Genomic DNA, 22,505 nt, shown 5'->3' with positions numbered 1-22,505 from the left:
TTCCCACATTGAAGCAAAAGGTTGTTTGAAAGAGGCCTTTTCAGGAAGTCCTGTGTTGATTTCAAACTCTCTTCCACCAACTCTTCGCACTACCTCAGACTTCACCACTTTAAAAAAAGGAACTCAGTTCTATTTCAGAGATACTTTGGCAGAGGCTGTGAATTGCAAGACTCTGAATTACTTCATCTCATTTCCATCCATAAGGGCCATTGCACAGTTTTTCATTGATCTTGACCGTTTTGATCATTAGCTGTTTGTAGATTGCTAACTTTTATTCAACTCCTGGTCTCCTTCAAAGCTCTCGAAGACCCTTTGGCCTAGTTTGCACTATATAAGCACAAAAATAAATAAAATAAGTGGCCTCCTCTCTGATTCCTGCTTAGGTGTTGCCCCCACTATCTCATTCCCTTTTGATTGCTGTCTTACATAGTGAACCAGGAGAATACCTCTCCCCTTTCGTTACATAGTGAACCAGGAGACTAATTCTCCCCTTTCGTCTTAACTGAAGGTGACCAGCTCTGTTGCCAAGCCATCCTCTTTTTTCATCAACACCAAAACCGTGCCACCACAGGTCTCGGGGTACAAATGTGAGCCTTGAGCTTGAATAGTGGCTGAATGTGTTGTGACAGGTCCATTGCCTCTGAGAGTTTAGGCTGTTCTCAGCCCAATGCAGCCTGGTAGTAAATCAAACTCTGGTGGCAACCAGGGCCTACCTTATGTGACATTTTTTCAGCCATCAAGATACCTTGTGCAGGTGAGAGTAAAACCAGAATGAGTTGTGCTTTCCGGTATTGCAGGTAGATTGTTCAATGTCATGGGTTGCACATCTCGTGGACTCCACTGATTCTACAGCACATCCAGTCGTGCAGATGTTTCGCCTGTTGCACACCATTTCATTTGCCATACAGCTTTATCCAGTTTAAAACTAGACTGCTATCCCCGGGTACCACTTTTCCATTATTTATGCACATGTGCATGATTGTTTTTTTGAGGCTCCCCTTCTTCAGAGGGGAAAAGGGTAATCAAGATTTTACATGTTAATGTTGTACATCTCAGGGTCGGTATGTACATACTTATAGAATGATTATGTATCAGATAAAACACTGAGGGTCCACTTAACTACAGCTCCACAGTTTATAACCGAGCTCAGTGGCAACCTGATAATAGGAACTTCTTTAAAGTTAGAACCGCTAAACATAAACCCCAGCGAAAAGCTGTTATCAGCGTGTCATACTCCCTCAACAAAACTACAATGACTAGCCAGTGTCTGGTTGCCTCATGAACGTGGGGTACAAAAGACCTTTCATATTAGATCAAATACTGCTAAACATTTGGTTGGGCAAACCCACCCAGGACGTAGACCAGCCTTTAATCCAAATCCTGGTTATACCCCTTATTCTCTTATGACCATCTCTCAGACTTCTTTGGTCCTCAAAGGTACCTGTGAACTCACTTCTAATGAGACCTTCATCCGAAAGTCCCAGCTGTTTGCTCTGTTCGTGCTGGGGGTTTACGTTCTTCCTTTGTCTTTCCCTTCTCCGCAGGCCTTTAAGCGAGACCTCTACCAGCACAAAGTAGAAGTAGAAAGCCTCCGCCACCGCACGTCTCCCGGGAGCATGGACGAGCCAGGCACCCATTCCCAGATTGAGGACTTTAGGCGACGTTGGGAGCAGCTGGAGGAGGAAGTTGTTGATAGACAGGTATGGTTTTTGATTGACACATAGGGCCATATGTACCAACGCATTTTCCCATAGATACAGAATGGGTAAAACGCTTTGCTACATCTGGCCCATAGACACCTAAGTTACGAGCTGAAATGGTTACCAGTGGGTTAAATCCCATCAGTATATTTTTAATTAATCAGCTGCTTATTAGGTTTTTTGTTTTGGAGGCGCATCCAACCTTGCCTTTCAGTTATTTTTTATTTATTTTGAGGGCTTGCCAGCTGCACATTATCTGGCTAATTGCTTTTTCCAACCCTCCCCTCAACTGCCTTGATTTTTTTAATTTTTATTCTTGTACTTTTTTGCATGATGGCCTGTCAGCTGCACACTGCTGCTGGGCCTTTATTTGTTAAAAAAAAATAATGTCAAAGCCAATATGTTACATGGGAAAGACTTACTGTCTTTACCAATGCGTGTTAGTGTTATGGTGGTAGCTTGCACCTATCTCCTGGTTGGTGTTCTAGTGGAGAGTCAAATAAATCTGTTTATTTATCTATTTAGGAGTTTTGTAGTGTGCAGAATGGTGCCTTGCAGCTACTTCAGCCTGAACTCCTGGTTGGTATCAGGTCATTCTTGGACCTTTGTTCTGGTGGGGAAGTGGGGTGGTCACACGTGTTACTAGTTGGTATATGATGAAAATTAGAAAAATAAAATATGTGGTTCTGATTGGTGTCAGGTGGTTGGAACTACCACAGCTCTTAGGTGTTATCTGGTAGAACATCCTAACTGGCGCTGGTCTGTTTGGATGGCATGCCATACCTACTACTGGATTAGAATGTCATTCCTGTTTCTCACTGGTATATGGTGGAGGTTTTCTTCTGTTTGGTGTTGTGGTAAAGCAGGAGTGTCCAATGCTGGTCTATGAAGTTGGATCCATGACAGATTTTCATATATTTAGGATATCCACATTATATATTTACATTCATTGAAACTAAATCAGAATAATTTACATAGGTGAAAAACCTGGCGTAGCTTGGACCTAATGGCCTAATTTTAAAAACCCCTGTGAAAGAGTCTAACATCTAAACTCGGGCCGATACATGGTAGAGGGTCACATCTGGCTACTGGTTACATCCACTGGAATGTCGCACCTTACGGATATTGATGGAAATCTGAAAGAGGGTCACTCTGGTCTCCAAGATAGATTGTAACTAACTGCTTCTTCTCTTCCAGGGAATCCTCATCATTTGTCATAGGCATGCATAGTCCCGCCCACGCATGGGGATACCAGAGCAGTGTTAATTATTTATATATAAATATATATATGTGTGCATATGTGTTGCACCTTGCTGTTTTTGCTGGGTCATCCCCAAACATTTTTACCTTCCTCCTGCTATTTTTCTGGCCTCATTTTGGTGGCTCTAGGACACTGGGCACTTTATCACTGCTGATCAGTGCTAATGTGCATATGCTCTCCCTTCTCAACTTTGTATGATTGGCTTACAACTGATTGGCACATTTAATTTACCTGTAAGTCCCTTGTACAGTGGTATCCCATATACCCAGGGCCTGTAAATGAAATGCTCCTGGTGGGCCTGCAGCACAGCTTGCACCACCCACTGAAGTACCCTTTCAAACCTGTCTCAGGCCTGCCACTGCGGGGCCTGCCTGTGCATTTTACTGCCACATTGAATTGGCAAGTCAAACTACTTGCCAAGGCCTAAACCCCCTTTGTACTACACCTATGTCACCCCCTAAAGTTGACCTAGATAGCCCTGTGGGCAGGGTGCTGTGTTTGTAAAAGATAGGACATATGTCTTTATGTACTACATGCCCTAGTAGTGACAAACAGCCTATTTAGTTTCTCACTACTCTGAGCGCTGCTCCTGTCATAGGATTGCATTGGGAATACCCTTTCATATGGCGAAGTGATATCTTCTGATCTATGAGGAATGGCGTGGGCATGTTTAGTATATTTGGGATAGTAGTGAGAAATCCTGCTTATTGGTGTAGGTGGATTTTGTTTTACCACTGTAGAAATGCCACTTTTAGAAAATTAGCATTTCTCTGTGCTTATACCTCTGGTGCTTTTGCAACTTGACTTCAATCCATGTCTGGGGTAGAGTGACAGCTGAGCTTTGTGCATACTTTCCAGACAGCCATCACACAGGGAGGGTGGAGGTGTATCAGGAGTACAGCTGCGTACTGAATGGCCTTCCTTGGCTGGGAGAGGGAGAGGTGGGGCACACTTACATTTGTATAGGCTGTGTCCTGCCCTCACAAAAAGGGCTCTTTTACCCCTTACTGATGTCTGCAGCCAGTGCTGGAGGAGAAGGGGGCATTCCTGGAACCGGTTACTGCTGGTTGGAACCACCCTCCCCACCTTTTTGTAAGCTGAACAAAATGAGTATAAGTACAAGGTTGACCCCCATATTTTTAGACACTGTATGGACTTGGAACCAGATGCTGGAAGGACTTACCAGGAACCGCCTTGGGACTGCTCTGCTGTTGTGCTGACCTGTGACCTGCTAGGTCACTAGAAGGACTGCCACTGCTTTCACCAGGACCTTTGTGCTGGCCTACTTACCTGGGCCCTGCAGCCTTGTGCCCCCACAGCTGTCGCCGGGGGCTGTGTGGTGTGACCCCTCCTCCCCACCCCGGATTCTTGTTGCCTTGGTTCTCTTTCCTGAGGGGCACGAGTGGAGTGCCTGCTTTTGCCCTTGTGGAGAGCGCTCTAAGGGCAGCAGCATGTGATGAGTGCTTTATTTCCAATAGGAGTGCGTTCCTTTTATTTGTAATTACCCTGTGCGCAAGGAAGTGCCCTGTGACATTGTGTTCCTGGCCTCCACTCCCCGAGGTAGGAGAGGTAGCGAGGAGCCCGGGGAGTCAGCACGCTCTCCTACATGCCCCTGGGGCACAAGCAGGCCCCTTCCTGAAATGGATCACCGCTACGGACCAGCAGGGGGAAAAAGAGCTGGCCCTTCACTGGAGCATGGGCCGTGGGGTGAGCACCTGTGGACCGCGGCAGGCCTCACCAGAGGGAATTCCTCCATGGGTTCCCTCCAACCGAAAACTGGTGCACCGAGGAAAGGACGCTGATTGCCTACCCCGTGCTCTCTGTGCAAGTCCCTGTTGGGCCGAGCACCCCGATCTTGGTACCTTGTGTGCCCTCACCACCCGATCACGGGGAGGGGGCCAGTGATCATTGTAGTCGGATCTACCAGGCTGCTGGTCACCTACTCATGGGCAGTGGCTGCTATTACAGTGCTATTACTTGAGGAGACCCTGGAGGGCTTCCCTGTCTGCCCATGCCACACCAGGGGCCTTTTTTCATTTATTTTTTATTCACTAGTCCCATGCGGGACAGACAGAAACCTCAACGGAGGCCTCGTCCTTGCTAGGATTGAGGAATTACCACATTACAGGTAATAGAAGCGCAGGCGCGCTGCGTCCTCAAATGTATAAGGCGACCATCGGTGATGGATGTGCCCCCGTGATTTAGGGTAATTTTACCTACTGTATGCATTCCTGGTGACACAGGGAAACTGAGAGATTGTACCCCTATATCATCTGCTGCATTCTATGCCCTGACACGCTGGTGTCTATTGGTATGGGTAATGTTCTAGGACATATGCAAAGGATGCGGATATTTTTGCATTCATGATCGTGTGTTTATTATGATATGTATGTTTTTGGTGATAATGATGATCTGCCGTTATCTTGTGTTCATTATGTTCCACACAAGTTTTTGGTACTGCAGACGTTTCCAGCAGTACAACATACTAAGTATTTTAAGCAGCCTTGACTTATTAGACAGAATCGCCTCAGCATGACAGTTTCTGCTCGGCATAGAAGACTGACTGCATCAGGTTCTAACCTACGTACATGTGCATGTTTTGCATCAGAAGATGAGCTATCTATATGATGACTGCATGTAGTATGATCTTTAGCAGCTTCAGACCTTGTTTTTTTAAGTGAATAGCCGTTCTTTGTACAGGTTTTGCATAGAGTGTACACTGTGGTTAGTAGGTACTTTTAATACTTTTTAATACTCATGTGAGTTTTACTGTCTGCAAAGAGTGTGGTACAGAGTAAACTCTATTCGCAGAGTGAACAGTGTTAACAGTACCCACTTTTCTTCTCATATACACTTCATTTCTCTATGTAGGGTCAGTGACTGTCAGGGGTTTGATACAGGTAAACATTGTCCGTGGTAGGGCAATAGTTATGTTACAGGGCTTGAGTATCTGGAGAAACTTGGTTTCCCCCTGAACACTTGCATACAGATTGAACACCTAGGCAGGATAGGTCACCCTTTCATCTGTGGGTCATAATCAACATAAACTTGGCTACTCGTGAAGTTTATGGAATAGGGTCAATGTTGCAAATAACATAAGCTTGCTTTACCTATGGGGGTTGCATTATGAAAGCAGTAATAACTTTTCATAATATTCTGAGGTATTTTGTACTTGCTTTCATAGCTCTGATGGTATACCCGTTTAAAGCGCAATGTGTACAAAAGTAGCTTGGATGGCGTCATCAGTCATGTCATCAATAAAGTCATTGATGATGTCATAAATTATGTCATAGGTCATGAGTGATGTCATAGGTCAGGTCATAAGCAGTGCATGGTGACGGTGCACGTTATAGTTGGTGCTACTAACTATACAACTAGTAAATTTATGTAGTTTTTTTTTTAGCCCTGCCCCCAACACCACCCATAGGCCATAGGGCCTAGCCCTAGGGACGCCATCCCCCAGGGCCATTCGTTTTTTAATTAATGGGGAAGGGGGCTGGTGAGCCCTCCTCTTCGAGCCTCTTTAGACTCTGGGGAGCCCATCCCCCAGGGCTGTGTATATTGTGTGGTCCCCTTTCCCAGGCCTTGCTAGGCCATGGGTTCCCCATCCCCCGGGGACGCTATATTAAATAAAGAGGAGAGGGTGTGCGTGGCTCCCCTCCCAGGGCCGATTTCAGCCCTGGGGACGCCATCCCCTGGGTCCCGACATCATTGTTTAGGATGGGGCATGGGGCACCTCTGCCCGGGGCCCAGTGTTGTTGTTTAGGGGGAGGGGTCTAGAACATAGCATCTGGGCTTTCCCCGGGGGATGGGGGGCTCTTGGGGCCCGGGGGGAGGGCACATACCCTTCCCTTTACATAATCAGCCCGGGGGGGGGGGTCTTGTTGAAGTAACGTTGGCAGAGGGCTGGGCTCCTTGGGGCCTTTGGAGGCACAGGCAGGGGGCCACGCTGCCTCTCTCCCCATTTTTATACATTTCGGTCTGCGAGTGGGATCCCCTGGAGGCTTGGGGAGGGGGGGCATGCAGCCCCCTCCCCTTTATGAAATCAGCCCCAGGGTAGGCTTCCCTGGGGCATAAGATAATTAAATACGTCCCAGCAGGCATGTTTTTTTTTTTTTTGACAGCGGACTAAGTCCCCGAGTCCTGTAAAGGCCGTCAACAAAATGTTTCTTATGTTGTAGCAGCCATCAGAACGCTCACTCTCGCAGGAGTCTGATTCCCGCTGGAACGAGATGGCCAATGGGAAATATAGCTCCCTGGCCCATTCAGAACTCTCCATTTTTAAATTGGCACTCCTGCAAGAGTCTCTCGTGAATTCAGCCGTCCAGATATACCCTTTATTTCTCAAAGACTGCTGAATGGATCTACATCAATTCACAAAAAGCCCAATCTGCGACCGAGACCTAGCTTCCTGTCGAATTTTGTGTATTTCTGTTCAGTAGTTTTTGAGGTAGCCTATCTTAAAGATGTCTCTAGAAAATGCATGGGGATTTTGCGTTTTAGGACCACTCCCTTTTTTCTCAGCTCCTTCTTGACGGATCACCCTGAAACTTTCCAGGAAGGAGCTGAGGTGGATTAACTTTTTTTTGGAAAGTTTGTGAAGATTCGTCAAATAGGGCAAAAGTTATTAGCAAACCAAAAAACGCTTTTACTATTGAAAAGCAGACCTAACTGTAACTACCTAGAGGTGACTGCCACTAGGTAATAAATATACATTTACACACACACACACACACGCAAAGGAAACAAAGAACTCTGGGTAGTTCCCACATTTAGCTGGAGAACATCTCCTGTAAAGAGCACCCTGTAACCTCTGAATCTGCTCACGTCAAATTTCTGTTTTTCTAGCAAAGTTTTTAGACATAGGATTAGCTAGTGCCATCCATGCTAAGCTGAAAAATGTCAATAGCCTTTTCCCACTCCATGCAACCCCCAACACGTGTTTCGCTTCAGAGAGGTATAGCTTTGTCCGGACACAAGGGATCACCCAGTAGAAGTCAAAACAGTACCCTTTCAGGCTTAGAGTGGTGCATAAATTATGCAAAAATGGAAGCAAGGAACTTTGGGTAGTTTCTATGTTTCAGTGGAGAGCAGTTTCTATATAGAGCACCCTATGACACCAGCCCCACTCTCAATCTTCTCACCTCAAATGTCTGTTTTTCTAGCAAAGTTTTTAGGTCTACGATTAGCACAGTACCATCTGCGCCAATCTAGAAAGTGACAGTCTTTTCCCATTTTTTTTACAGCAAAGCCTTTAAGCATAGGATTAGCTAGTGCTATCCATGCACAGCTAAAATGATTGAATTTTCCCTTTGAAAAAGAAACAAAAAGAAAATAAGTAGCAGGAGATCCAGGTGAAAAGTGCAGACATTTTGAAACCTTTGGCAATGAAGTGTGTGACAGGAGTACTTCAGGACTGACCTCTTGTGAAGATGAATAGGTGTGAGAGTATTGCTAGTCAGATGTATTGGGTACTTTCCTTTTACATAGCTCCTTAAGTCACTGCATAGTAAACACTTATACACTTTTATTATTGACTGATTCATTGAATTGGCTTCCTTTTAAAGTGAAAATGTAAAGATATTCAGTCCTGTTTAGCCTTTGAGATATTGAAAAGTGATCCGGGACTCTGAAATTCCCTCGTGTGGGCGGCACTCTTGACTCCTTATGACTATGATGAGGATCCCCCAGGAAGAGAACTAGTACAGTGTAACGTTTCCATACTGAGCATTTTCTCTTCACTTCACAGCACCAGTTAGAATCTGCCCTCTTGGGTCTCGGCCAGTTTCAGAACCAGTTGGAAGAGCTTCTCCAGTGGCTGTCACACACCGCGGAGCAGCTTCAGGGACAAGGACCCATAAGCATGGATCTGCAGAGCTGTGAGATAGAGCTTGCTAAGCACAAGGTAAGAAATAACACTCAGAGAACAGGAAGGTTCAACAAAAGAGGTTTGTTTTTGGTTGTAATGTAGGTTGTATGTTAATGCTTGGATGGAGTGAGAAATCAGCCTGAATCAGTATTACCCTGTTACCCATCCCACTAAACCATTTTTATATTTTCTGTACTGTCTCTGCTGTATGTCAGCCTTGCCTGATTTCAGGGTTATGGTTGCTTTTGCAGATTGGTGTTAGGACCTACATCAAGCCTCAATAGTAATATCTGGATTCAAAAAAGTGAGAATTGATGATGCTGATATCATGACAACAAATGTTGAAACCCCATCGTAAGGCTCTAGTGTGTCACATTAAAATGGCCATTTAGACTGGTCATCTACAACCATGCTCTAAGATATCAAATTCACACCTAGAGAGTGAGAATTGAGGTATCGGGCACAGGCATGCCATTCTTTCCATAAATGCCAATAATTGTATACTTTGTCGTCAAGAAGCTGAATGTTTTAAGGCCCAAAGGTAGAACTACTCCAGTATGGTTAAGTAGGACTTTTGTATTCACACATAGGTGTTCTGCTCATGTAATGTAATGTCACTTTTAGAACTGAATTCAGCACTCCATCTTATGAATAATTCAGCAATTGTACCTCTGTGGTGTGCACTACAGACATTTTATTTCCATTGAGTATTCATACAGAAGCACACGTGATCAACACATATGCCCTACCTTCAAGGCATATTCTTTTACAGATCAAATGGAAGATTATGATGTGGGACGCAAGGAAGAATGTTTAATGTTTAAATGCTAATGCACAATTAATGTTGCACCTGCAGAATGGCTGCCGCAACTTCATAAACCGTACTGATACCTGTAGCGAGGCAACCTCTAACTCTCTAGGTCTCCTGAACATTGTAAATCCCTAGAAAAAGATATCTCTAGAACAGTCATCATAGCTTTTTATTTTTCCTTCTGATTGAGAAACGTACCTCACTTTCATCGACATTCTAAGCTATCAGACTTATAAAAAGAAACCACACTAGGTATCAATAATGTGCAGGCGCACACCTATAAGCTCTACCATCCTTGGACACCACTGATAAGCATGCATGCTCATCAAAGCAGCGCTGAACCTAAAACTGCAAAACTGCTACCGAATGTAATTCAACATAACTAATGCTTTCGACAATAAGTGCACCCTTGCTACAATCTTCAGAAGTAGCTACTATATGACCAAAGGAAAAACCTGCACATTCTGCCATACCACTGCCACCCTACATACCATCTACGCAACTACCCCAAATGACACAACAGAGAGTAATGCACTTTATCTTGCAATATGGCAGAGCTGAAAGGGAAAGATCACCAAGAGACAAAAAAAGTCGAATCATGCCAAAAAAAGATCAAAATCTGACCCTCCAATCCCTTAGTCACTGATTAAATCAGAAGGTGACCTTAATGCAAACATGTAACTGATCCTCCTCCTTTGCCTTACGGCCCTGAATGACCTAACTCAAGGTATGAAATCTAACACTGATGTAATGTCAAAATCTTGCAGGGCATGAGGAGAGATCTGAAGGATCTTGGCAGTAAACTCACTGAAGCTGAATCGAAGATAAGCACATTCAAAGATGACAAATCAAAGATGTCCAAGCAATCTAACTTCATGTCTCCAAAACTAGCCACACTGACAGCTGATGCCACTGAGCTGGACGACCGCAACCACCAGGGAAATCTTAGAATCTTTGGCTCGCCATAGTGGTCAGAAAAATACTCCGATTCCTGTGCTGAATTCTCCAAAGTATGGAGCTCTAAACTCATACTGTAGCTTTTGATTTGGAAGAGAATTTGAGATTGAAAGACCCCACAAAATACCATCAATCGGACCACCGATTAACTTTCTAAAGGAAAGGAAATGCCCAAGAACCATAATTTTTCAACCTCTCTACTATAGACTCATTGAAGAAATACTAAACTACATGAGGAAAAAAAAAACAAATCCATTGCAATGGGGCCAAAATTGGAATTGCTCAAGACTACTCTTAAGAAACTATAGCTTTCTCTCAGTAAGGGAAAACCTGAAAGATGTGGCCATCCCCTTTTCCTTTTTCAAGCCCCTCAAAATTCCGAATAGCCCACAAAGGGGAGTCCACAATCTTCAATGCTCCAATGGACCTGCAATCTTTTATTACCAACACACTTCAAGCTGAAATAGAAACTTACATTTCCCTCTAGTCAAATCCCCCAACGACAAAGGACAAGTTTCAAAGGGAGACGCCTTTTCATTTGTCTTTTTCATCTGATCCTCCAACTTTGGATTTGGGTATCTGAACAGTGCTTAATATTTTCAGCTCACGATCCTCTTCTGTCACCTTGGTGTCCACATCGTCACAGATTCTGTGCATAAATAGCTTTACAGTATGTTTGCTTGTTTGCTACAAGAATATCCATACTGAGATCATTAGTTGACATCTCCTTATACATTCCCTCTGCGTCACTCTTTCACTAGATAACTCATGATTACTATTGGTACTGCTCTGTTTTATTTTCATGCATTGCCTGTTTTGACCCATCGTTAGTTCCTTGATGCACAGTTACTGCTAGTTGATGGAGACTGAAGTTCTCTAAGAAGATGTAAGGATATGGGTACAATTAGATTTTTTGTTTTTAAATTGGAGACAGCAAATAAGGAGGCCGTTTGACTTTTTACGTTTAGACTGATATAAAGGGTGGGACAGAGAGCTTTTCAGCTCTGGGGATGGGTCAGGTTGGGTGGGTTTATACTGAAGGTTTCAATGTTTGTTTTGCTCTTTATTTTGTTGTTCTGATAGACTTCTAACCACAGATTCCTCACCTTTTGAATACCTCCAGGCATCAGACTGGATTCAGAAATGTTTGCGCCGCAATCCCCTCCAGCACCAGCAGGTGCAGTCGTGTGACGTCATGTCACCTTGTGCCGCTCCATCTTGTACGGGTGTGATGTCGAGACCTACTTGCGCATGTGTCAGTTCCTTTCTTTCTGTGCCAGCCGATTCGGATCCAGAGCTTCAACTGTCATTCGCCCAACATTGTACTATTTGGTGTGCAAGATGTCACCTAAACGATCAGGGATTAAGCTGTATGACCTGTAACTGGCAAAGGCTGGTTACGGATCCATACAATGTCGGTTTGTGGTATCTTGGTTCTGGCCACGATTCAAAGTGATGTTTGTTTTGTGCCAAGCCGAACAAGAAGGCTATCTGTGACTGTGCAACAAAGCCTCAGTTTTGACTTCCGGCGGAGCCAGTGGCGTAGCGTGGGTTGTCAGCACCCGGGGCAAGGCAAGTAATTTGCGCCCCCTAACCCGGGGCAAGGCAAGTAATTTGCGCCCCCTAACCCGTGGATTTTAGCACTCGAGTCTCTTCCAAGATGTTGCGCCCGGTGCAGCCGGCCCCCCCTGCACCCCCCACGCTACGCCACTGGGCGGAGCAGGTTATGACACCAGATCAGCTTCAACAGCTGAAAAAACATATTGACTCAATCTTTCCATATCCGTCTGGTGCACCTTCGTGCTCCACAGATTCAAGGGGACCTCTGGCTGTTCCAACATCAATTGATCCATTCTCTATTCTAGCTCTGCCTCTGGACTTCGTTTCAAGACCTTTAACTATGACCTTGTGTCTATCAAACTTGGATCTGATGATGCATTTGGCTCCATCTTCGATGTTGTGTCGGACACCATGTTAAAGCCTTCGGACATCTTTTGCCCAGTTACCAATGCTGATACCGGCGTCACAGGTGCCCATCACAGATTAGATCATTCTTTCTGATTCTGAGGCCAATGCACCTTCTGCTATAGTTTATGCTGAGTGAGGCTGGGTTTAAGCAGAGAAGAGTATCTTTTTGATGCAGAATATGCCCAATTTTACAAGATTTGCCAGAAATTGATATACCTGCAGATGTTGGATTGTCATCTCCTAATCCGGCTACAGCCACTGAAGTGGCAACATCATTTCTCACCATTATACGATGGGCAGCAGAAACTCTTGTTCTTATTCTACCCACACAGAAGGTCAAGACTAACTTCTTGATGGACCCAATGTATTATTTTCAGAAACCTTTATTGTCCCTCTATGAGGAATTAACAGATGTGTTGATGTTACATGGGCTAAACCTGTATCTTGCCTGCCAATAAATCATCAGATTGCTAGAGGCTCTAACCAGCTCCATGAGATCCAGAAAGCCTCAAAGTACAAGCTTCAACTAGTCGTACTAACTCCAATTCTCTCTTGGGGGATCTCCATTGATAGTCATAAGCATTTGAATAGCTCGGCTCATGTGCGTGACTCACAGAGCACTTCTTAATGTACCTTCTTAAGTGTAGACGTTCGCCTTTCTTCAGGAAGGCCTGCAGAAACACTTAAGAAGGAACATAATATGCAGCCTAGAAAACAGGCTACAGTGGTGACATTCTTCAGACTGTATTTAGAAAAGAGTCACTGTAGCCATATAAATGTATAATTCGAGGTACATGTTTTTACAAAACACCTTAAATCTCTTTCCTAAACCCTTTTCTGTAAAAGTAAGAGATAAAGGATAGTATCACCTCAAGGCAGTTTTCAGAACAGCTGCGCGTTATATTATTAAACAACAGACTGCCCCTAACCAGGTTAGAGGGGAACATTTCAGCCAGTCTGCCATCTCGTGCTGTATCCTGTTGTCGCTGCTCTGACCACCTGGGAGGATTGCTAGCAGACCAACAGGCAACCCCCGGCTTATTATCCAGGTATGTGGATCGGGCTTCCTTGCAGAGACTAAGGGGGTGATTCTGACCCCGGCGGTCAAGGACCTCCGGGGCCAGGGTCGGCGGGAGCACCGCCAACAGGCTGGCGGTGCTCCGCAGGACATTCTGACCGCGGCGGTATGGCCGCGGTCAGAACAGGAAAACCGTCAGTCTCCCGCCGGTTTTCCGCTGCCCCGCTGAATCCTCCATGGCGGCGCAGCTTGCTGCGCCGCCATGGGGATTCTGACACCCCATACCGCCATCCTGTTCCTGGCGGTTCTGCCGCCAGGAACAGGATGGCGGTATGGGGTGTCGTGGGGCCCCTGGGGGCCTCTGCAGTGCCCATGCCAATGGCATGGGCACTGCAGGGGCCCCCGTAAGAGGGCCCCACAAAGAATTTCAGTGTCTGCTTAGCAGACACTGAAATTCGCGACGGGTGCTACTGCACCCGTCGCACATCCTCCACTCCGCCGGCTCCATTCGGAGCCGGCATCCTCATGGAGTGGTGTTTCCCACTGGGCTGGTGGGCGGCCTTTTGGCGGTCGCCCGCCAGCCCAGTGGGAAACCCAGAATACCCGCGGCGGTCTTTTGACCGCGCAGCGGTATTCTGGCGGTTCCCTCCAGGCGGGCGGCTCCCGCCGCCCGCCGGGGTCAGAATGACCCCCTAAGTATGGGCATATTAGGGCAAACACTGCTATTTGCTCTCATGTAGATTTTAGGGATTTTAGATTCATTAGTGTGACATAATGTTGAAACTTTTATCTGTTTCTCATTTTTCGTCAACATCAGTGCTTTAAATGGGCCAGTACTGTCTGGTACAGAGTACTGGCACTTTTTCATTTTGTGTGGGAGAATACCTGCACTTCTCAAGAAAAACATAATACTTTTAATTGGAGAATACTGGCACTTCTCAGAAATAAGTAGGTACTCTGTTACAGAGTACCTGCACTTCTATTTTTCTATTTCAAGAACTGATCACAATGATAATAGTGTTGTGTTTTATTGTCCTAGTAATCACAAATTATACCTCATTACGTAGAATGCAGTTGCTTCAATAAAATATATTGAACAACATCTGCTTCTCTTTGTCTTTTGCATTAATGAGATCTATGTAAGTGAGAGAAAGGGGTAAGATCTGTCCCACCACGACTTCCTTGAGAAGTAATAGTGTCATGCATCAAGCTGCCACAAATCACCTTTATCCTTGGGTTTTGGTGAGGACTGCTAGCTAGCCGAAAGGGTTAGGCCGACAGCTACCAGACGGTGTAGGATAATTCTCAGTCCCCAACACGCAATTGTGCTGGCGTCCGATTCCAGCAGTCTTGTCCTCATGATGAGAGTCCTATGACAGTGGAAGTCCAAAAAGAGGGTGGCAGCTGGAACACAGCAATCTTTTGTGGGTCGATGTCGAGACCAGGTACGGCACCGATTCGCTCACCGTCAAAGAAAAGACACAGATCGATATTGATGCAAGGTAGAACCCAAATGACGTTGACGCGGACAGTATGATCGAGGTAGAGGAGCATATCAACGAGACATCGGAGGAGATCACCATCGAGGAGAAGATCGACGTCAAGTAGTCAAAGTCAAAATCCATCTTGACGTCAAGTACAGAAAAGAAGAGAAAAAGGAGGAGCATCTATTCATCATCGGAGTACTCAAGGGCCTACTCCCCCCTCTTTGTTGATAGTGCTACCGGTCTCGCCTCTTTCACCTCCTCCTCTGTCTCTGCCTCCTCCTTCTCCTTCTTCTCCGCCTCATGGTGTCCAACCAAGTCATCAGCACCACAGTGGACTCCTCTTTGCTAGCTTCACATTTCTTAAATCAGAGTTGCAGCAAAAGATTTTAAATCTTCCTTTTTCGGGGTCTTCCCTCTTCGGCACCCACACAGACGACAAGATGGCTCTCATGAAGTCTGAAATGGAGACTCTCAAGGCTGTCGACCTGGAAAGACCAAAAACACCAGGGAGATTGGTTCTGTTCCAGAAACCTCAACTACGTGTACTTTCATGTACTTATTGCCAAGAAATACTGCAAGTTCTTGAGGTTTGTAGCGTGGAAGGACCACTTTCAATGCCAGGTCCCTCCATTTGGCCTCAAGTCAGCTTCCAGAACTTTCATGAAATGCATTGCAGTGGTTGTTGCTCCTCTCAGGAGGCACTGAATCTTTGTCTGTTCTTATCTAGATGATTGGCTAATCAAGGCTTCAACTTCACAAGAAGCCTAGCGGCATTACAACTGGACATGCGATGTCCTTCAGTGGTTGACTCTTCACATCAGCCACAGCAAGTCAATGTCCACTCCAGTTCAGACTCTGCAGTATTTAGAGGCTACCATCAACACCATGCAGGCAAGAGTGTCTCCTTTGGAGGAGAGAATTTCATCAATCTGTCTGAAAATTCACTCTTTAATTAAAGTCTCTTATCCCACGGTGAGGTCAGTGTCGGCTCCATGGCCTCATGTATCTTCCTTACTCCAAGTGCACGCCTCCACATGCACCTTCTTCAGGAATGTCTCGAGGACCAGTGGGACCAGGCAACTGGGAAGACGAGATCACTCTCTTCCCTCATATGAAGCAATCTCTGACATGGTGGTGCTCTCCAACCAACCCACTTCAAGGGGTACCTTTTCACCTGCAGGCTCCCTCTCAAATCATAGTGACAGATGCATTTTTACTGGGGTGGGGAGCACACATGGATCATCTCCAAATTCAAGGCAGATGGTCTCCGAAGGAAATTACACATCACATCAATCTCCTCACGCTCCAGGCGGTCTACCTAGCACTGAAAACATTTCGCCCGTCATTTAAGACCCAGTCTCTGCTTGTTCAGATGGAAAATACAACCACCATGTACTCCCTCAACAAGCAAGCGGGGTATGAGGTCCGGACCTTTATGCCACGAAGCCCAAACAATTTGGAGATGGCACACAGCCAGAAACTTGCAGATTATGACAACCCACCTCCCATGTGTGCAAAATGTGCAAGCAGACGCCCGCAGCAGGGTTTTGGAAGAAATCCACAAAAGGGTCCTTCATGGAAGACATCTTCAGGCTGTGGAGTTCTCCACACACCGACTTATTTGCCACTGCAGAAAACAAAAAATGCCTTCCAACTTGGGACTCATGGGAACGCCCTGTGGATCAACTGGTCAGAGAAAGTTCGCTACACCTTTCCACCATACCGGCCGATCCCGGCAGTCCTCCACAAGCTGTCCTACTCGACAGCCAGACTCGTCCTCATAGTCCCGTAGTGGCCATGTCAGTGGTGGTTCATGGACCTCGTTCACCGGTCACAGCATCCACATCTCAAGTTGCCATGCCGACCAGACCTGCTAATGAGGTTCGGAGGGCAAATGGTTCATCCTAATCTCTCCTTTTTGAATTTGGCAGCATGGCTCCTTCCTGAGCTAGTGCAGTATGGGCACTTGAACTTGCCACCAGACTGCATGGAAGAGGCTAAGCGGCCCTCGACCCATACAGCATATGCCTTCAAGTGGAAGAGATTTTGCATTTGGTGTTCTTCTTCCAGGAACATAGACCTTACATTTTGCAAGGAAGAAGGCATTCTTCCCTACCACCCTGATTTGGCAGAATCTGGCTTGTAATTCTCTTCCATAAAGGTTCACTTGGCAACTTACTGCCCACAGAGAATGTCCTTCACAAAGCTCTTTTTTTCCTTGAGGGGTTAAAAAAGGTCTTCCCTTCCATCAGGCGTCCTTCCCTTCCCTTCCCTGGGAGCTTAACATAGTCCGTTCTCATCTCCTGCTGGAACCTTTCGAACACATTCATAAGGAATCCTTGACGCATCTCTCATGAAAAACCGCTTTCCTCATAGCAATCACATTGGCTTGTAGGGTTAGAGATATCCAGGCATTATGCTCTAATCAACCCTGTACCGTCTTTCATTCTAATAGGGTAGCTATGAGAACTCACCTGAAATACCTCCCCAAGGTTATTTGGGATTGATCAGACAATCTCATTGCCAACCTTAGTTCATGCTTCAAACCAGATGAAAGAACTCTTCATTTTTTTCGATGTAAGGCGGGCCTTGAAGTTTTATTTAGATAAGACGTGCAACATGCGCAGGTCAGACCAACTCTTTGTCAATTGTGGCCCGGTCCATACAGGTTTAGACACTTCCAAACAATCCATCTCCAGGTGGATGGTTTCATGCATACTTTTATGTTACTAAAAAGCCAACAAAACCTTATAAGCTAGACATAAGGCTCATTCCACTAGGGGCAAAGCAGCTACAGCTGCTTTAATGAGAAATGCACCCATTGCCGAAATTTGTAAAGTGGCCACCTGGAGATCTGTTCAAACATTCACCAAACACTATTGTTTTGGACTCACATGCTAGAGCAGATGCTCAAGTAGGACAAACCTCCCTCAGAAATGTATCTGCTTAATTCAGTTCTTTGCTTTTCTCCTCTATTCTTTTCACCAGTATTGGTAGGGATGGACTTGCTACTCTATTCAAATGCTTATGACTATGGAGATCTCCCAAGAGGAGAAGGTATGGTTTCTGTAATCCTGTTTCTCTCTTGGGGAAATCTCCATTGAAGTCACCCACAACCCTCCCTCCCCCTGGTGGAAATAGCAGAGGAAATTATGGGACTTACCTATCTCTGACAGTTTCCATCAGAAAGAACTGAGGCAACTGCCACCTGCTGAGCATGATGGGATATTGGTGGTCTCTGGATTCTTAAAGGGACAGTCACTGTTTTAAACTTGCATAATAACAGCCTGTGAGGCTACATTGTCCTCCCTCCTTCATCTCTTACTTTAACAGTTTTACTTACCTTTTCAAAGTACAATATGAAGAATTTCACCACTGTAGCCTGTTTTCTAGGCTGCATATTATGTTCTTAATTGTTCCTGCATGCGTTACTGAAGAAAGGTAAACATCTACACTTAAAAAGATATATTAAGACGTGCTCCGGGATTCCCGCATGTGGGCGTGACTATTCAAATGCGTATTACTTCAGTGGCGATTCCCTCAAGAGAAAAACAGGGTTACAGGTAAGAAACAATACCTTCTTTCTGTACTCCTCCTGACAGGGAGTCTAAGAAAATGGCGGCTTATGCGAAAAAGGGATTTTTGTCAGCTAGTTTAGCCTTAAGATCTGTGAATATTTCTGTTTATTAGGAAGATTCTCTGATTCTCTGTGGGATAAAGTATCAGATGTGTTACTGTTCCAGAGAATACTCAAAGTATTTTACAGAGTTTGGTTGCTGATGGCAAGAGACAGCCAAAGTTTCGACTTACTCGGACCTAGACATGACTGACAGTTTTGGTAGAGCACTGGGTACGAGTGTGGTTAGTTGATGCCATGCATGGATATGTTCAACTGATTTTTCCATGAAAATTAAACATTCATTGATGGATATGTCTTTTGATTGTTCCAGACTATGTGAGAGGTTTAAGGAGAGTAAGGTCACAGACCGCGTTCTAGGTTTGGCACCTACAGGTCATCACCTCCCCCAACAACAGCACCCCTTTCAAAGGTTTGGAAGGGTTTTATTTCAGAGACACAGGCAATATTCACCTCCATTGCAGAGCCACCCAGCCTTTTAGAGGCTGTAGTCATGGAGCAACGCTCAGCACCCCAGGGACAACGGACCTCTAACCTCCTCCATCAGCCGCTTGAAAGCCGCTCTCAGTTAAACTTGGCATCCCTTGATCATCCAGTAAGAGGTTGAATCACCTACTACCACCCTGGGTGGAGGAGCATTACATTGGACCAATGGGTGCTCGAGATTGTGGCACAAGGTTATTCGCAAACCTTTCAGTCTTCTTCCCTCAGACATCCCACCACCACCATAACGTCTTCCAGAGTACCACTTGTTGGTTCGCCATGAAAAGGTCAGGTTCTCTTGGCAAAGAAAGAAATTGAGTACCAGTTTAAGAAATTTTAAATGGTTACCACTCTTGTTATTTTCTGATTCCAAAAAAGGATGGAGGGACATCACCCTATTTTATATCTACTTCTCTTAACTTCTCAAGAAAGGACAAGTTCAATATGCTCGCCTCTACCTAAGTTTTGCCTGCCCTGGATCCAGAGAACTGAATCAATCCTACATTCACACAAATGCTATCTGCGGTTATAGGTAGGGCAGGAACATTTTCAGTTTTCTGTACTTCCATTTTGAACGAACCAGTGCACTTCGGGTGTTCACAAAAGTGATTGTGGCAGTCACAGCTCACCTGTGGAGGTTTTGAATACCAGTCTTCCCATAACTCAACAACTGGATACTGAAGGTGGGTTCACCTCAAAACGTTGAAAGCCACCTTCAGACGACGCCCAGTCTGTTAGCAACATTGGGTGTCGCCATCAACTTACTGAGGACACACCTGACTCCTTCACTGAGGCTCCATTTTATCTGAGCCATCCTGGACACAGTGCTGTTTTGAGCCATCCCTTGCCTCAACAAGTCCAGTACATTTGGGCTGTGATCCAGATGTTTCAACGTGCAACCTGGACATCAGTGAGCGTGGCTTTGAGGCTTCTTGGCCCCCTGCGTCCTTCTTCTGGACCATGTCAGGTGGCACATGCAGGCTCTGCAGTGGAATTTGAAGTCTCAGTGTGCTCTGCCTAAGGAAATCTGTCCAGTTTAATCCAGGTATTAGAAGAGACTGCAAAAGACCTGCAGCGATGGCTACTCAACCACAGTTGGACCAGCATCCTTTTCCCACCCTACCCAGAGCTCACGGTTGTATCGTTGCTGGGTTGGGGAGGTCACCTGGGCAAGGTGGAGATCAGAGGTCTCTGGTCTCGGGCGAAATCTTGCCTCCACATCAGTCTGCTGGAGGTAAGGACAATTTGCTTGGCTCTGAAGGCTTTCTTTAGAAAGATCAAAGGGAACCGACTACAGGTACTCAAAGACAACACAACCATTGTTTGTTATTGCCACAAACAGAGTGGCATGGGCTTGTGGGTTCTGTGCTTCCAACCTCTACACCATTGAAATGATCTGGGCATATCTCCAGTCGCCCAACACCAGGACGTACAAACTCAGCCTGAGTTGCCTAGCAGATTACGAATGGCAGCTAAACTCAGAGGTGGCACAGGGCATCTTTCAACAATGGGGAAATCCCTGGCTCTGTCTATTTGCCACTGCAGAGAAGACGCAGTGTCCAGACTTTTGCACGTGAGGAATTCCTTTCTGGGAGACGTCTTTAGCGTACATTGGGGCGCAGGACTACTATATGCCTATCCACCTTTGCCCCTCCTACCCAGAGTATTCATGAAGATCAAGCCATTCCAATCGATCTGGACAGGGAGAGTGTGGTACCTGGAACTTCAGGCCATGAGCATCTGTCTTCCCATTCGGCTACTTCTTTGGGAGTGTTGTCTGTGCAACAGCAGGGCAAGGTTCTTAACCTGAGCCTGCACAACATACTTCTCCATGCCTGGAGATTGAGCGGGAGTTGATGGCATACGATCTCCTTCCTGAAGTGGTTGGTGTAGTCCTGGCAGATGGGTGCCTATCCACAAAAACTGTTAAAACTGGACGCTGGAAGAAGTTTGTGGTGTGGTGTTCCTCCTGTCATATTCAACACTCAAAAGGTTCCCTTTTAAATATCCTCTTGTTTTGTTTATTATTGGCTCAGAAAGACTTTGCTGTGGCCACATAGAAGTTAAATTGCTTAGCAGCTCCTTTGGTCTTTTTTACATTTGCCAGATCAACTATCTATTTTTAAATCACCTATTGCTATGTGTTTCTTGAATGGGATGATCCATATGTTTCCTCCTGTCCCATTTGTGGTGCCACAATGGGATTTGAATGTAGACTTGGCCTACCTACTGTGCTTGCTCTTTGAGCCTATACATCGGTGTCCTTTGCAGTTCTGGCTCTGAAGACAGTGTGCCTCATTGCTATTATATCTGCAAGAGGAATTTGTGAACTTCAGGACTTATCAGCATTGTCTCCTTATGTCTCTTTATTTCCAGACAAGTGAGTTCTTTGTAGAATGGTAGCATTCCTTCCCAATGCTGTCACAGTCTATCACTTAGTCATGCTTTTCTGCACCACCTCACCCCTCAAAGGAGGAAGAACAACTGCACTGCCCTAATCCTAAAAGGGCTCTCAGTTTTTCTATTGAAAGAACCAGGAAACGCCAAAAAGATGAAAAACTTTTTATCGGTTTTTATTGAGCAAAAAAGGGTAAGGCAGTGCAGAAGTTGACCATTTTAAGATCTGTTATGGACTACCTACAAACAGCCCTCCGAGCTTACTCTACCAGAGCAAAGACTGTGACTGGGACGCTTGTATGTGGTGTGCCAGTCTTAGACATCTGTTAGGCTGCTACGTGGGCATCCCTCCAACAATTCGCCAAACTCTGTTGCCTGGATAACCAGGTTTAGCGAGATGGGCTGTTCACCCTTGCGGGCCTACCTAATCTGAGCCATTTCTCAGACCCACAACCTGGGAGGCATTGTTTTGGTATCTATTAAAAGGGCCAGGAATCAGTGGTTAGAAGTCTCTATCAGAACACATTACCTTCTGTAACTCTGCCCTGCCACCTCCCCAGTCTGAAGAGTGGGCTCTTAACAATCTATAAGTTGTATGATTCCAATATTGAAAGTCTGCATACCATTTAAAAAATGGTTTCTTCAATGCTCCATGTCTGTTAGCACAGACGTATTCGAGAAAGAGCCTGACACCAGCCCGGGCAGGTGACATATATGCAGTGATCACGACGTTGCATCCGCATGAGGTGGCACAACTCCATCTGCAGGTGCTGGAAGGCATTGTTATGGGAAAGTTTCTGAATCCAGTCTGACGCCTGAGGTAATTAAAAGGTGAGGAATCTGTGGTTAGATAGAGTCTCTACTAGAAACGTTGTTACCAAAATAAGTAACCAGTTCTTATTGGCACCCCGTCTTCT

The 22,505-nt window shown here is 45.5% G+C and overlaps 1 protein-coding gene across 3 annotated transcripts in view; it reads left to right on the top strand.

Annotated features, from left to right (window-relative positions):
- Positions 1–22,505, top strand: part of LOC138282926 (microtubule-actin cross-linking factor 1, isoforms 6/7-like) — a 533,430-nt gene that overhangs the window by 212,649 nt on the left and 298,276 nt on the right. For all 3 annotated transcript variants that reach the window (XM_069220983.1, XM_069220984.1, XM_069220985.1), the window contains exons 18-19: positions 1,545–1,700; positions 8,711–8,866. In XM_069220983.1, coding sequence (XP_069077084.1) covers positions 1,545–1,700; positions 8,711–8,866 — 312 coding nt within the window. The remainder of the gene's footprint in view (positions 1–1,544; positions 1,701–8,710; positions 8,867–22,505) is intronic.

This window comes from Pleurodeles waltl, chromosome 2_2, assembly GCF_031143425.1.
Source record: "Pleurodeles waltl isolate 20211129_DDA chromosome 2_2, aPleWal1.hap1.20221129, whole genome shotgun sequence".
Taxonomy (NCBI): Eukaryota; Metazoa; Chordata; class Amphibia; order Caudata; family Salamandridae; genus Pleurodeles; species Pleurodeles waltl.
Note: the sequence above shows the minus strand (reverse complement) of the source record. Positions and strands in the feature narration are given on the sequence as shown.